Raw genomic sequence first — 16,544 nt, forward strand, 5'->3', positions numbered from 1 at the left:
ATGGAAATTTCATTCTCCAGCAGGACTTGGCACCTGCCCACACTGCCAAAAGTACCAATACCTGGTTTAAAAAAAACTGTATCACTGTGCTTGATTGGCCAGCACACTCGCCTGACCTTAACCCCGTAGATAATCTATGGGATGTTGTCAAGAGAAAGATGAGAGACACCAGACCCAACAATGCAGACGAGCTGAAGGCTGCTATATAAGCAACCTGGGCTTCCATAACACCTCAGAAGTGCCACGGGCTGATCATCTCCATGCCATGCTGCATTGATGCAGTAATTGATGCAAAAGAAGCCCCGACTAAGTATTTACTGAACATACATTTCAGTAGGCCAACAATTTGGATTTTAAAATAATTTTTCAAGCTAGTGTTTTAAAGTATTCTAATTTACTGAGGTATTTTGTGGCACGAGTTGATGTTTTAATTGGCACCATTTTCAGGCACATGACATTTTTTGATCACTTTTAGTGATGAGCGAGTATACTCGTTGCTCGGGTTTTCCCGAGCACGCTCGGGTGGTCTCTGAGTATTTGTAACTGCTCGGAGATTTAGTTTTCCTTGCCTCAGCTGCATGATTTACAGCTGATAGACAGCTTGAATATATGTGGGGATTCCCTAGCAACCAGGCAACCCCCACATGTACTCAGGCTGGCAAGCAGCCGTAAATCATGCAGCTGCCTCAACTAAAACTAAATCTCCGATCAGTTACAAATACCCGGAGTCCAAACGAGCAACGAGTACACTCGCTCATCACTAATCACTTTCTATTCCGATTTATGGGACGCAGAATGAACAAAAAACAGCAATTCAGGATTTTTTAAAAAATGTTGGTGAGGGTGTGGTTTATGCCATTCTGTGTGTGGTAAAATTGATAAGGCAGTTTTATTCTTTGGGTCAGTATGATTACAGCGATACCTGATTTATATAGTTTTTTTATGTTTTGGCGCTTTTACACAAACCTATTTTATAGACAAAATAATTATTTTTGCATGGCTTTATTCTGAGAGCTAGAACTTTTTTTTTACTTTTTCGCTGATGGATCTGTATGGTGGCTTGTTTTTTGCAGGATAAGATGATGTTTTTAGTGGTACCATATTTATTTATATCCGTCTTTTTGATCGCATTTTATTCTACTTTTTGTTTGGCAGTATGATGATAAAGCATTGTGTTTTTTGCCTTGTTTTTCCTTTTTTTTATGGTATTTACTAAAGGGGTTAAGCAGTGGAACAGTTTTATAGGTTGTTGTTGCGGACGCAGTGATACCAAATGCTGTATATACTCGTGTATAAGCCGAGTTTTTCAGCACATTTTTTTTGTGCTGAAAACGCCCCCCTCGACTTATACACGAGTCACAGTACAGAAAGCCAGTGAGGGAGGTGGAGCAGCGGGTCCCAGGAGCCGGCGCTCACATCATACTCGCCTACCTACGCGCCCTCGGTGCTGGCACTGCATTTTGTTTTGGCCGCCTGCAGCTCTTCCTGTGCTCAGCGGTCACAAGGTACCGCTCATTAAGGTGATGAACACGATGCAGTGCCAGCACCGAGGGCGCGCAGGTAGGTGAGTATGATGTTTTGTTTTGTTTTTTTCAATAGGAAACATGCACACAGGGATAGGGAATAAGGAGGCATGCATACAGGGACGGAACTGGGAGGCATGCATACAGGGAAGGGGGAGGCATGCATACAATGACAGGGACAGGGGAGGCATTCATACCAGGACAGGGAAGGGGGGGCATGCATACAGGGATGGAACGGGGGAGGCATTCATACCAGGACAGGGAAGGGGGAGGCATGCATACAATGACAGGATGGGGAGGCATTCATACCAGGACAGGGAAGGGGGAGCCATGCATAGCAGGACAGGGATGAAGGGACAATGCATACCCGGTTTATACTCGAGTCAATAAGCTTACCCAGTCTATATGGTATGTGTACTTTTATTTATATTTTTTTTCATTCAAATATTTATTTCTAGATACAATATCTTTTGATTTTTTGATTATTTTTGATTTTAAAAAAAATATTTTTACAATATAACCCTTCGCGACATGCGCCATACTAGTACTGCTCTGCGGGAGGTGAATTTGCGCCCAGAGCAGTTCTAGTATAATCGCCGTGGCCTCATGCTGATTGCCACGGCAATCGCGTGCTGGTGTCAGCTGTATGTGACAGCTGATACCCCGCAGCAATGCCCATGACTGGTGATAGCACCGATTGTGGGCATTTAACCCCTCTGATACTGCTGTCAGTAGTGACAGTGGCATAGAGAAGCATCGCGCAGGGAGGGGGCTCCCTGCACGCTTCCCTCAGAACATTGTAATCGCGTTGTTCTGATGGTCTCCTTGGAGACCCCGGCACCAAGATGGCTGCGGGGTCCTTCCGGGTCCTGCAGGGAAGTGGCTTGTGAGCGCCTGTTGAGAGCAGGCACTGGCATGCCTTCTTTCCTGCCTCTCAGATCAGTGATCTGCTGTAATACAGTAATGTCTCATACTGGGAGAATGTAATAAAGTTAAAAAAAATATAATGTGTAAAAATATTTTTTTTAAACAATCCCAAAATAAAGAAAAAAAATAAAATAAATATTTTACCAATAAATACATTTATTTACGTAAATAAAAAAAGAAAAGTACACATTTGGTATCACCGTGTCCGTAAAAACCCGCTCCATAAAACTGTCCAACTAGTTAACCCCTTCAGTGAACACCAGAAGAAAAAAAAAAAAGAGGCAAAATACAATGCATTAGCATCATACTGCCGAACAAAAAGTGCAATAAAATGCAATAAAAAAGACGGATGTAAATAAAAATGGTACCGCTGAAAACGTCATCTTGTCCCTTAAAAAACAAGCCTCCATCAACAGAAAAATAAAAAGTTATAGCTATCAGAATAAAGCGATGCAAAACTAATTAGTTTGTCTCTAAAATAGTTTTTATTCTGTAAAAGCACCAAAACATAAAAAATTATATAAATTAGGTATCGCTGTAACTGTACTGACCCGAAGAAAAAAGCTGTCTTACCACTTTTACCACATGCGGAGTGGTATATAAAAAAAGGCAATTACTGAATTTCTGGTTTTTGTTCATTCTGTCTCCCAAAAATCGGAATGTACCCGAAAATGGTACCAATAAAAACGTCAGCTCGTCCCGCAAAAAAACAAGCCTTCACATGACCCTGTTGGCCGAAATATGAAAAAAAATTATAGCTCTCAAAATATGGTGATGCGCAATAAAAAGTGTTATTTAGTGTGTGACAGCAGCCAAAAGTAAAAACCCGCTATAAATCTGGTATCACTGTAATCGCACTGACCCGAAGAATAAAGTCTCATCACTTATACCGCACGAGGAAAGGCATAAAAAATAAATAAAATCAATTCTTCACAGATCTCAGTTAGCCTCGGCAGTCGGCACGCATTTATTGGGGTTTCCATGTAAATCTCTGAAATACGTGATTCAGACAGATCCTCTGGTTGAAGATTCAGTATAATGAGGCAGATGGAGGCACTGTGGATGCCATAGGACCTGTGATCCGGCGGTGTCCATCTTTTTAGGATTGCATAAAAGTGCTGTCGGCCATAGTTTTGTCCTGGAAAAAAGGACACCACGGAAATTAAGCCAGACGGAGTCCATAATAACTCTGCTGCCTCACTATAGTGAATGGATCCATTGGGGGTTTCATCTGAATCACGTCACTCAGAGATTTAGATGGGAACCGCAAAGTAAGTGGTCAGTGTAGAGCGCCAGATAAAGGTGATCCCAAATGTTCTGTAAAATGTTCCCAATAAAAGCTTTCACTCAATCCACAAAAAAAGCAAGTCCCCACTCAGATCTGTCATCTGTTAATGGAAATATAGGGTGCTTCCGTGTTACTGGTAGCACAAAGGCTCTGGAAAAGTGAAATGGCTCCTCACCCGCCAAAAGAAATTCAGCAAATTCTCTGCTCCCAAATCCAAATGCCCCCTCCCTTCTGAGCCCCAGTGGGCCTAAACAACATTTAGCCCCCACACATTTGACATTTCTGTAGTGATGAGAGCCCTCCTAATTTACAGGTGCGTCTCTCCAGAAACACGGGCTGGTCATAACGTACAGGTGACTAAGGCTACTTTCACACTAGCGTTAACTGCAATACGTCGCAAATGCGTCGTTTTGCCGAAAATACGCATCCAGCAAAAGTTCTTGCTGGATACGTTTTTTCGTCATAGACTAACATTAGCGACGCATTTGCGACGCATTGCAAAACGTCGCGTCCGTTTTGCGACGCTTGGGCGTGTGGTAGCGGACCCTCGGGAGAAAAAAACGTTACATGTAACGTTTTTTGCTCCCGACGGTCCGCCCCCACCTCCCCGCACTTCCCCGCACTTCCCCGCACCTCACAATGGGGCAGCGGATGCGTGGGAAAAATGCATCCGCTGCCCCCGTTGTGCAGCGGAGACCACGCTAGCGTCGGGAACCTCGGCCCGACGCACAGCGACGGGTTGTTCCCGACGCTAGTGTGAAAGTAGCCTAACACATACTGGTCACCACAGCATAATGGTCACTGTAACGGCCGTTTGCAATTAATGTAAAAAAAAGATTTTTGTGGGCAAAATGTGATTTTTTTTATTTTTATGGCTTAACGTTATAAACTTCTGTGAAGAACCTGTGGGTTCAACGTGCTCAATACACATCTAGAAAAGTTCCATAAGGGGTCTAATTTCCAAAATTGTGGGGGGTTTCCCCTGTTTAGGCACATCAGGGCTCTCCAAACGCGACATGGCGCCCGCTAATTATTCCAGCATATTTTACATTCAAAAAGTCAAATATCGCTCCTTCCCTTCCAAGCCCAAACAGTAGATTTTTCTCATATATGGGGTATCGTCATACTGAGGAGAAATTGCACAACAAAATGTATGGTCCATTTTCTCCTGTTACCCTTGTGAAAGTAAAAAAAAATTTCCTTCCACATTCCAAAAATTCCTGTGAAGCACCTGAAGGGTTAATAAACTTATTAAATGTAGTTTTGAGCACCTTAAGGGGTGCAGTTTTTAGAATGGTGTAATTTGGGGGTATTTTCTGTCATATAGGCCCCTCAAAGTCACTTCAAATGTGAGGTGGTCCCTAATAAAAATGGTTTTGCAAATTTTGTTGCAAAAATGAGAAATTGTTGGTCAACTTTTAACCCTTATAACTTCCTAGCAAAAAAATTATCTTCCCAAAATTGTGCTGATGTAAATTAGACATGTGGGAAATGTTATTTATTGACTATTTTGTGCGATATGACTCAGATTTAAGGGCATAAAAACTAAAAGTTTGAAAATTGCGAATCTTTCAAAATTTTCACCAAATTTCCATTTTTTTCACAAATAAACGAAAGTCATGTCGAAGAAATTTTAATGCTTTATTAAAGTACAATGTCATGAGAAAACCAGTCTAAGAATCACCGGGATCTATTGAAACGTTCCAGAGTTATTACCTCATAAATTGACAGTGGTCAGAACTGTAAAAATTGGCCTGGTCATTAAGGTGAAAACAGGCTTTGTCTCAAAGGGGTTAAGAAAAAAAATTACTTTTTTTTAACTGTTTCACTTAGTCCCCCTATGCGACTATCATTTTTTGCAGGTGTTTTTTGCTAATTATTCTAATATACTGAGATAATGATTTTTGGGTTTTCATTGGCTGTAAGCCATAATCAACATTATGGCCGGGGTCACACTTGCGTGTGCAAAGCGAGAAACTCACATGAGTCTCTCGCATCATTACCCGCCACTGCCGGCGGCACTCGGGGCCGGAGAGTGCGGCTGCATGTATTTCTATGTAGCTGAACGTTGCGGTCCCGAGAGCTGGCGGCAGTGCCGGGTATTGATGCGAAAGATTTGTTAGAGTTTCTCGCATTGCACGCGCAAATGTGACCCCGGTGTAACAGAAATAAACACTTGAAATAGATCACTCTGTTTGTATTGACTCTATATAATATATGAGTTTCACTTTTTGTATTGAAAAATTGAAATAAATTTACTTTTTGATGATCTTCTAATTTAGTGAGAAGCACTTGTACATTTAAGAGCCCCCAGGAACCATGCCGCTGACATGACTAGTGCATAAGTCTGGGCCCCAATGATATCTCACAGCCCCACTCACAAAGAATGACAGGTCCCTCCTTACACAAAGGGAAAGACCTATTACTCAAAGACAGCAAAGCGAGGAAAAGTCACCAGGCACTGGCCTCTTTAACTAGTCACCCGAGCGGCATAGTCCCTGGCCGGCATTTGAATGAATATTATCTCTGAAACACGGCAGTGACTGAAATGACAGTCGGTGTCTGATTCATACTGCCCGTATTTGGGTCAATTCCCGGATAACAACTCTACTCCCTCCAAATGGGAGCAGCATATTTAAACTCGAACCTATCACCCACTGATGATCTGGCCACTTATTTTTACAGAAAACATTAACCCCTTTATCCCATATGACGTACTATCCCGTCGAGGTGACCTGGGACTTAATTCCCAGTGACGGGATAGTACGTCATAGTAGATCGGCCGCGCTCACGGGGGGAGCGCGGCCGATCACGGCCAGGCGTCAGCTGACTATCGCAGCTGACATCCGGCACTATTTGGCACATTAACCCCGGCACACTGCGATCAAAGATGATCGCAGTGTTCCGGCGGTATAGGGAAGCATTGCGCAGGGAGGTGGCTCCCTGCGTGCTTCCCTGAGACCCTCGGAGAAACGCGATGTGATCGTGTTGCTCCAAGGGTCTCCTACCTCCTCTTTCCTGCAAGCCCGGATCCAAAATGGCCACGGGGGGCCTTCTGGGTCCTGCAGGGAGGTGGCTTTCAAGCGCCTGCTCAGAGCAGGCGCCGGGAAGCCTCCTTGCACTGCCTGTCAGATCGCTGATCTGACACAGTGCACAGCAAAGTGTCATATCAGCGATCTGATAATATATAGTGATGTCCCCATTAGATACATTTCTTTATCTAAATAATGAAAAAACAATAAAAGTACACACTTTGTATCGCTGTGTCCGTAACGACCCGACCTATAAAACTGTCCCACTAGTTAACCCCTTCAGTGAACACCGTAAAAATAAAAAAAACGACGCTTTATTATCATACCACCAAGCAAAAAGTGGAATAACACACGATCAAAAAGACAGATATAAATAACCATGGTACCGCTGAAAACGTCATCTTGTCCCACAAAAAATGAGCCTCCATACAGTGTCATCAACGAAAAAATAAAAAAGTTATAGTCCTCAGAATAAAGCGATGCAAAAATAATTATTTTTTATATAAAATAGTTTTTATTGTATAAAAGCGCCAAAACATAAAAAAAAGATATAATTGAGGTATCACTTTAATCGTTCTGACCCGAAGAATAAAACTGCTTTACCAATATTATCAAACGTGGAACGGTATAAGCACCCCCCCAAAAAAAAAATTCATGAATAGCTGGATTTTGTTCATTCTACCTCACAAAAATCGGAATAAAAAGCGATTAAAAAATGTCACGTGCCCGAAAATGGTACCAATAAAAACGTCAACTCGTCCCACAAAAAACAAGACCTCACATGACTCTGTGGACCAAAATATGGAAAAAATTATAACTCTCAAAATGTGGAGACGCAAATACTATTTTTTGCAATAAAAAGCGTCTTTTAGTGTGTGACGGCTGCCAATCATAAAAATCCGCTAAAAAACCTGCTTTAAAATTAAATCAAACCCCCCTTCATCACCCCCTTAGTTAGGGAAAAATAGTAAAATTTTTAAAAATGTATTTATTTCCATTTTCCCATTAGGGTTAGGGTTGGATCTAAAGTTAGGGTTAGGGCTACAGTTAGGGTTAGGGTTGGGGCTAAAGTTAGGGTTTGGGCTAAAGTTAGGGTTAGGGTTGGAGCTAAAATTAGGGTTGGCGCTAAAGTTAGGGTTTGGATTACATTTACGGTTGGGATTAGGGTTGGGATTAGGGTTAGGGGTATGGTTAGGATTATGGTTGGGATTAGGGTTAGGGGTGTATTTGGGTTAGGGTTTCAGTTAGGGTTTCCACTGTTTAGGCATATCAGGGGCTCTCCAAACGCGCCATGGCGTCCGATCTCAATTCCAGCCAATTCAGCGTTGAAAAAGTAAAACAGTGCTCCTTCCCTTCCAAGCTCTCTTGTGCGCCCAAACAGGGGTTTACCCCAACATATGGGGTATCAGTGTATTCAGGACAAATTGGACAACAACTTTTGGGGTCCAATTTCTCCTGTTACCCTTGGGAAAATACAAAACCGGGGGCTAAAAAATAATTTTTGTGGGAAAAAAAAGGATTTTTTTATTTTCACGGCTCTGTGTTATAAACTGTAGTGAAACACTTGGGGGTTCAAAGTTCTCACAACACATCTAGATAAGCTCCTTGGGGGTCTAGTTTCCAATATGGGGTCACTTGTCAGGGGTTTCTACTGTTTAGGTACATCAAGGGCTCTGCAAACGAAATGTGACGTCTGCAGACCATTCCATTTAAGTCTGCATTCCAAACGGAGTTCCTTCCCCTCCGAGCTCTGCCATGCGCCCAAACGGTGGTTCCCCCCACATATGAGGTATCAGCATACTCAGAACAAAGTGGATAACAACTTTTGGGGTCCAATTTCTCCTGTTACCCTTGGGAAAATACAAAACTGGGGGCTAAAAAATAATTTGTGTGGAAAAAAATGATTTTTTATTTTCACGGCTCTACGTTATAAACTGGTGAAACACTTGGGGGTTCAAAGTTCTCAACACATCTAGATAAGTTCCTTGGGGGTCTAGCTTCCAATATGGGGTCACTTATGGGGGGTTTCTACTGTTTAGGTACATCAGGGGCTATGCAAATGCAACGTGATGCCTGCAGACCAATCCATCTAAGTATGCATTCCAAACAGCGCTCCTTCCCTTCTGAGCTCTGCCATGCGCCCAAACAGTGGTTTACCCCCACATATGGGGTATCAGCGTACTCAGAACAAATTTTACAACAACTTTTGGGGTCCAATTTCTACCCTTGGGAAAATAAAAAATTGGGGGCGAAAAGATCATTTTGAAGCACTTGGTGGGTCAAAGTGCTCACCACACATCTAGATAAGTTCCTTAGGGGGTCTACTTTCCAAAATGGTGTCACTTGTGGGGGGTTTCAGTGTTTAGGCACATCAGGGGCTCTCCACACGCGACATGGTGTCCCATCTCAATTCTAGTCAATTTTGCATTGAAAAGTCAAATGGCGCTCCTTCCCTTCCGAGCTCTGCCATGCGCCCAAACAGTGGTTTATCCCCACATATGTGGTATCGGCGTACTGAGGACAAATTTTAAAACAACTTTTGGGGTCGAATTTCTCCTGTTACCCTTGGTAAAATAAAACAAATTGGAGCTGAAGTAAATTTTTTGTGAAAAAAACTTAAATGTTAATTTTTTTTTAAACATTCCAAAAATTCCTGTGAAACACCTGAAGGGTTAATAAAGTTTTTGAATGTGGTTTTGAGCACCTTGAGATGTGCAGTTTTTAGAATGGTGTCACACTTGGGTATTTTCTATTATATAGACCCCTCAAAGTGACTTCAAATGTGATGTGGTCTCTAAAAAAAAATGGTGTTGTAAGATGAAAAATTGCTGGTCAACTTTTAACCCTTATAACTCCCCTAACAACAAAAAAATGTTGGTTCCAAAATTGTTCCGATGTAAAGTAGACATGTGTGAAATGTTACTTATTAAGTATTTTGTGTGACATATCTCTCTGATTTAAGGGCATACAAATTAAAAGTTGGAAAATTGCGAAATGTTCAAAATTTACGCCAAATTTCCTTTTTTTCACAAATAAGCGCAGGTAATATCAAATAAATTTTACCACTGTCATGAAGTACAATATGTCATTAGAAAACAATGTCAGAATCATCAGGATCCATTGAAGCGTTCCAGAGTTATAACCTCATAAAGGGACAGTGGTCAGAATTGTAAAAATTGGCCCGATCATTAACGTGCAAACCACCCTTGGGGGTTAAGGGGTTAACCATATCACACAGAATATTTTCTCCCAATGCCCTAATGTCCTACACTTCAACAAGTTCACTTTCCACTGGCTCCTCTCTTCTCATTCTACAAAGTACCTTGCCCATCTCTCACTACCTAACTAAAAGCTTCCTGAGACCATTCATGTGTGAGATTATTCACAAGCCTGGCATGTCAGAGTACAGAGACTTTTAAGCCTTGCAATGGTCCTCTGGGAAATTAGATATGCAAATTATCTCTTCAGTGAGGAAGAGTACTAGAACTCTAGCGCCACCTATCGGAATCTGTCATTATGTCAAAAATCTTACTCCAGTCTCTGAACATCTGTATAGTTCATACTCGTATTATAAGATTTTATGTATATGTTACTTAACGAAAACCTGTCACTATGTCAATAGTGGACAGTTGATGCACTTATTTTTATTCCGACTGCTCCCCTGAGCTTTTTGATTTTGTTTCTTTTAATCTTCTATAATATTCCAGAGATTTGGGCATTTTTATTTAGTGCTAAGTTTTATGACCTATATAAGGGAGTGTGGCATATGGGATTTTCTAGGAACGTGTGTTTAGGCTGCATTTCATTGTTAACATGTGAATAACCTCCCCTTTGGTAAAGACCATAAAAACTAGCATAAAATAAAAAGGTGTATCTCTGCAACCATACTGAACATTTTTAAAAAGTAAAAAGTAAAAAATGAAATTTTTAGAGTAGCAGGAAGGAAATAAGAGAAATAACTGGAGACTTCTGATCTGGTGACAAGTCATCTTTAAGTGGCAATCTCTCATTTGGATGGGGTGTCTCTTGTTATCTTGAGATTGACCCAGTCTTTTAAATGAAACTTCTGGTTGGATCGACCTTAAAATGCCTTGTACGGTTATATTAGAACAATTATTTTAACAATATTGGAGAAGGAACCTGGACTTGGTCTAATTAGGAGTAACAAAACCTGTTTCTAACCCCGTTTTTCCTCTTTTTGCACTGGAGAGCTATATCAAATTTCTTTATTATTCTAGTCTGCTTTTAGTTTTATTCCCCAATGGAAATGGATGTGATTTGTAATATTTAACTCTGATAACTTACCTATAATCATGAGCAGTGCAAACATGGCCAATGTGAAGTATGATCCGCTGCTGATCATGTTACAAAGTACTTTCCATAGAGGATAAGATAACAAAGAGGCCCAAAATAGCCAGTTCAGTAAAGTCCATGGTCTGCGGGGAGGCACAATAGCAGTGCCGGGGTAGATTCCCGTCTTGTAGTACTCTTCTTGGAAAGCATCCTGAAAGAATAAAATAACCAATAACAAACCAATACTTACATAAGTTCAAAGCAAGATTACTTCTGCACTTTTCAAATCACACTAGCAATCTATGACATCCTTGATATTCCTCTTTGAAGATTATGGTTATGTCTCTCCATAGCTATCAATAATGCAGAGAGATGAGAGAAAAAGCAGCCACTTCTCCGTTTGAGAATACAGGAGGCACAAAATGGTGAACAGGAGTAACCGGATCTCTGTTCTCTCCAAATAAAATATATCCTGTGGTTAAGTGAGACTATCCCTCTAATAGTAGATGTCTATATGTAGTAAGATATGAGCTCTAGATCTTTTTCCCATTTCACTCTCAAATTGCCTTAACTGTTTCTTAGTTGCCACTCTCACAGCCAACTGAAAATACTACAAGGCCTCTGGGGTAAAGGGCAAATTGTTAGGCTGTCAGCTAACTCTACCGATTCAGTTATACCCAGGAGTACTCATTCTGACAAGCGCTCCTGTGTTCCCTATGAGAGTACCACTTTGGCGACTTATCTCGATAAGACTATAAGGATCATCAGTCCGAATTCAGACCTACTGGATCCTTACCTGCCCCCAATATCTTTTGTCAGGGGAAAGCATGCAGGCCCTTATACACATTAGACTGTCTGCCAAGCCTGTTTGGTTTGGCCAGTGTATGCGTGCCTTAAGTCACATATAGCTTGTTCCAAGAAATAAATGACACATGTAGTCCAAAGTCAATGCCTGCATGGAAAGCAGTAGGGACTTTGCTTTCCACCAGATTAAGGTTGAAACCTCAGAGATGCCGAAGTGATCCTAAAATTACAGGCACAGGATCACACTGATTGATGCAGATTTTGCAAACAGCTTTCATGACTTGGAGGAGCACACACTTGTGTTTTCGTATAATATGAAGGATTTATTATAATTTAGTCAGGTGTCTAAGCCACACTTCACATCTATTGATCTTTTTATGTCAGTTGTGTTTCCACTTTTCATTGTGCATTCATCACTAGTGCTGTGCCCTTTTGGTATGTCCCTCCTGAGGGATCCCACTTGTCAACTCTAGGGACTACTAGCTCGAAGTGTGAAATAATACATTGAAGTGGTGTTCTCCAGTTGTTTTTTGAGCAGCTCATGGTTCTGCAGTCTCCTTCCTGGTTGTTTGGGGTAGGGTGGAGAACTCCCCCTTAAGTAACAGTTTTGGTAAGAAACTACATTCTTCATTCATGGTCTGTCAGTGTTTGTTCTGAGTCTACAATATAAGGAGTTAACTGTTTTCCTGGAATGTAACTAGCATGCACACTTAGGATAGACATTTGACAATAAACTTCATAGAACTAGGGCAAAATAAAATTGCGATTTTTGGCATTTGTGTGCCAGTTTTGAACAGCTCTGCCAAAGTGGGTGGAGCTGGGATAGGACGAGGCAAAGTCCACCCAACCAATTCTTCAAAAGTTGTAGTGTAACTTATGCCAGAAATGTTCCTACAGTCTCCAACTGAATATTTCTGATGGAGGTGCAAGGAGGCACACGAGAGTTGGAAGATGTGCCTAATTCATTAAGTGGCGTGTGCCACTTATTGACCTAGCCGCATCTTACTCTAGCATGCCCATCATTAAGACTGGCATCCACACCGCCATTCTTAATGAATTGAGCCCACAGTCAGTACATCTGACTCCTTCCACCAGCAGACTGGGGAGTTTCAGATAAAATGTGCATGAAAGTAAATCAGCTTATCAAAAGTCTCTTCAGTTAAAAGGAAATTATATGCACAATGGAAAGCAAAAGGGAAATTCTTACTTTTTCCTGGTAGAGTTTGTGTAGCCATTGGGCACACTCCTGCTCATTTTCAGGTATTTCTTCTAATGGGATCCGCCTGGAAAAAAGTTAAGTAGAGGTAAGATTTTCTGTAGAACAAACACCAAGAGTGAACATCTTGTTCAGCATTCTTACCATTAGCAAATTATATTTTTTAAGGGCCAATTTCACTGTGCAGATTTAGTCAGTGATTTGGATGTTTGTTTTTAAGTCAAAACAAGTATAAAGCTTTTCTTTTATCTTTTTCTGTAATTGATGAATCATATGATGAAAAATACTGACGAATCGATTAACATTATTACAACATTATGGACCGCACTTGAATCAATGTTAGACAATGCGCTAGTGCACATGGGATACATTTCACAAGGACCTTCGCTCAATGTGAAGAAAATTGCAACATGCTCTATAGTGGTCCAATTTAAACAGCAGCCAGCTCTTTTACCCATCAGTAATGTGGACAGGCACCCAGGCTGCACATGGAACCAGTCATGATCACAATGTGACTGATGTGAAAAGTTCTGCGGATGTCAGAATTTAGAATAAGATTAAGTTCTCAGGAGCTTATACAAAAATCACCTGATTTTCATCCAGATAACATGGGCAATTTTTCATCTGTCAGACATCCCTATGCAATCCACAGTCCAACCATTTCTATACATCAACAGTTATTAATACTTACAAGACCAAATACAGTTTCATTTGTTAAAGTGAATTTGTTAGTATGATCAACCCTCCTAAGTCATCTATATGGACATATAGGTCATAGGAAGCTGAATAAAATGATACCTTGACATCTGGGATCTGATGTCTAATGGCAGAAAAATCCACATTTATATGTAAATGAGCTGTTCCAGGCTATGGGGTAGACACTGATCTACATGAGACTCCGCCCCCAGAGATTATGTTACATAAAGGGGCGTTACCAATGTGATTCATGAGAGGAGACTGTCAGCCATTACATGTCTCACAGTGGTAACGTCCCCTTACATTTAAGGTCCGGAGGCAGATTTTCAGGTAGATCTATGAAGGAAAAATGTGGATTTCTCTGCCATTAGACAATGGATCCTAGATATCAAGGTATCATTTTATTCAGCTTCCTGTGACCTATATAGACGACTTAGGTTGCAATAATAAATATCAATCCTTCTGTAAAAATCAGGTTTTTTGCACACCCAAAGACTTGAATAAGCAAGACTCATCTACAGTTGTATGAACAAAGCCTCATAGTTATGAAAAATATAGTGCCTTGTAAAAGTATTCAGCCCCCTGGAACTTTTCAACCTTTTCCCATATATCATGCTTCAAACATAAAAATACCAAATGTAAATGTTTGGTTTAAGAATCAACAACAAGTGGAAGACAATTGTGAAGTTGAACGAAATGTATTGGTTATTTTAAATTTGTGTGGAAATTCAAAAACTGAAAAGTGGGGCTTGCAAAAGTTCCAGGGGGCCGAAAACTTTCGCAACGCACTCTATGTAGTAGTTAAGCTTTGGCCATCACCTTAGGGACTTAGGGGTCCTCACCTTCCCATACTGGTAATTGACCGCTAATCCAAAATATTTAAATAAATTCTCAGCTATCAAGGCTCATTAATGCTTCATTAAAAACATTTCTGTTGCTGCAAAGCCAGATTTCTAATCACTGAACCACCGTGCTGCCAACTGTCCATGCTAGGATAAACCTCGGATAAAACAATGAGCAGATACCCTGCAGTAAGTAAATACACAAAATGTACACTTAGAGAAACATAGGATACTTAGTTTTACATAGTATTAGTACATTAAAAAAAATAAAGTGCATACGGAATTTTGATAAAAAAGGAGTAAAGGCCATCCGAAGGCGACAAGGTGCACCCAATCAGGATGTCCCTAACTCTAGTATGTTACCCCGCTATCTTGCTATATGCCAGAAGGCCTCAAAATACACAGGGTTGGGCAGAGCAGGACTCAAACCTGACCGTTTTGTAAAGCAATATGATGATGGCAGTACATAAATAATAATCTAAATAGCAATAGTCATATTATTCCAAAGATCTCCTTTCATTCTTACCTTACATAAAGATCCGCATGGTACTTTTTTCCATTTAATATCCCAAGTAGGGTAGGGTTTTCATTATTTTTAAAGTTGAGGGTGGAGTCATATACTGCAGACACTATAGGAAGTGGGAAAAATGACAACTACCATTATTCAGGCTCATTTGGGCATATCTGATATTATTCATTGTTTTCAGATGTTTAAGACATTCAGCCGGTCAACAAGTGTCTATAAATTATATTATTATTATTTATTTTTGAAAGCACCATTAATTCTATGGTGCTGTACATGAGAAGAATGTTACATAGATATAACACATCCATAAAATATATATAAAATATACAGTAAGTAAACTGTGACAGACAGGTATGGAGGGGAGAGGACAATGCCCTCATGGACTTACAATCTACATTATATATTTACTACTGGTCTTGGTTCAATAGGCCAAACAGCTCCATCCAGGTTGAGATATCGATCACTTGTACTCAGTCAGTAAATGATGAATTTCTGAGCACTTTCATATTGCAGATACTGCCCATTGTTTTATCATGCACATAGGTTTTGTCCACTAGGCGGTATCTGGAGTATTAACCTTCATAACTTTTATTTGTCAGCAATGCAGTTGTTGTGTTGAGAGAAGACTCCAGAAATCTCAACACAGGAATAGTGATGAGCGAGGGTACTCGTTGCTTGGGTTTCCCCGAGAACGCTCGGTGACCTCCGAGTATTTATGACTGCTCGGAGATTTAGTTTTCATCACGGCAGCTGAATGATTTACAACTAGCCGGCTTGATTACATGTGGGGATTCCGTAGCAACCAGGCAACCCCCACATGTACTCAGCCTGTACACTCACTCATCACTACACAGGAACTGTTCAGGAGGAAAGCTGCCATGGAGCAAATAGCAGGCAAACAAGAGCCGACCAACCATGACTGAGTCCACAGAAGCCACGTGGTCTGCTTCTAATGGTGTGACCAGTGTAAGGGGCGAGCGTACATCTGTTTCAAAATATGTTGTGCCATATAGTACGCCTGTATGTAGAGGTGGACACTGACGGGACCCTATGCAAGACTTGTGTCTGAATATCACATGCACATTTACATACATATTCACATTAGGCACAGAATGATAAAATGTGCACGATGCTAATACTCATGTATTTGCACACTACACACTTATGTGCATAGTACAAATATGCACACAAGTATGAATAAAATACACACACTTAATACACGATTACATTCTTGTGTGGCACTTGTTTGGATAACCAGTGCATTTTTGTGTTTTTTTGTTTAGTTTTGTGTTTCATTCATCTAATTGCCATTTCTAAGACTTGCATTTGTGTTATTTTTTATGGATTTACTAAAGTAAAAAATAGCAATCATGACATTTTTTTTCGTCACTCACTGT

At 40.7% G+C, this 16,544-nt stretch overlaps 1 protein-coding gene across 2 annotated transcripts in view; it reads right to left on the reverse strand.

The window, feature by feature from the left end:
* Window positions 1-16,544, reverse strand: part of AGPAT4 (1-acylglycerol-3-phosphate O-acyltransferase 4) — a 182,309-nt gene that overhangs the window by 2,204 nt on the left and 163,561 nt on the right. For both annotated transcript variants that reach the window (XM_077292801.1, XM_077292800.1), the window contains exons 6-8: window positions 15,148-15,250; window positions 13,075-13,150; window positions 11,076-11,274 (exon numbers count right to left, since the gene is read on the reverse strand). In XM_077292801.1, coding sequence (XP_077148916.1) covers window positions 11,076-11,274; window positions 13,075-13,150; window positions 15,148-15,250 — 378 coding nt within the window. The remainder of the gene's footprint in view (window positions 1-11,075; window positions 11,275-13,074; window positions 13,151-15,147; window positions 15,251-16,544) is intronic.

This window comes from Ranitomeya variabilis, chromosome 2 (assembly GCF_051348905.1).
Source record: "Ranitomeya variabilis isolate aRanVar5 chromosome 2, aRanVar5.hap1, whole genome shotgun sequence".
NCBI classification, from domain to species: Eukaryota; Metazoa; Chordata; class Amphibia; order Anura; family Dendrobatidae; genus Ranitomeya; species Ranitomeya variabilis.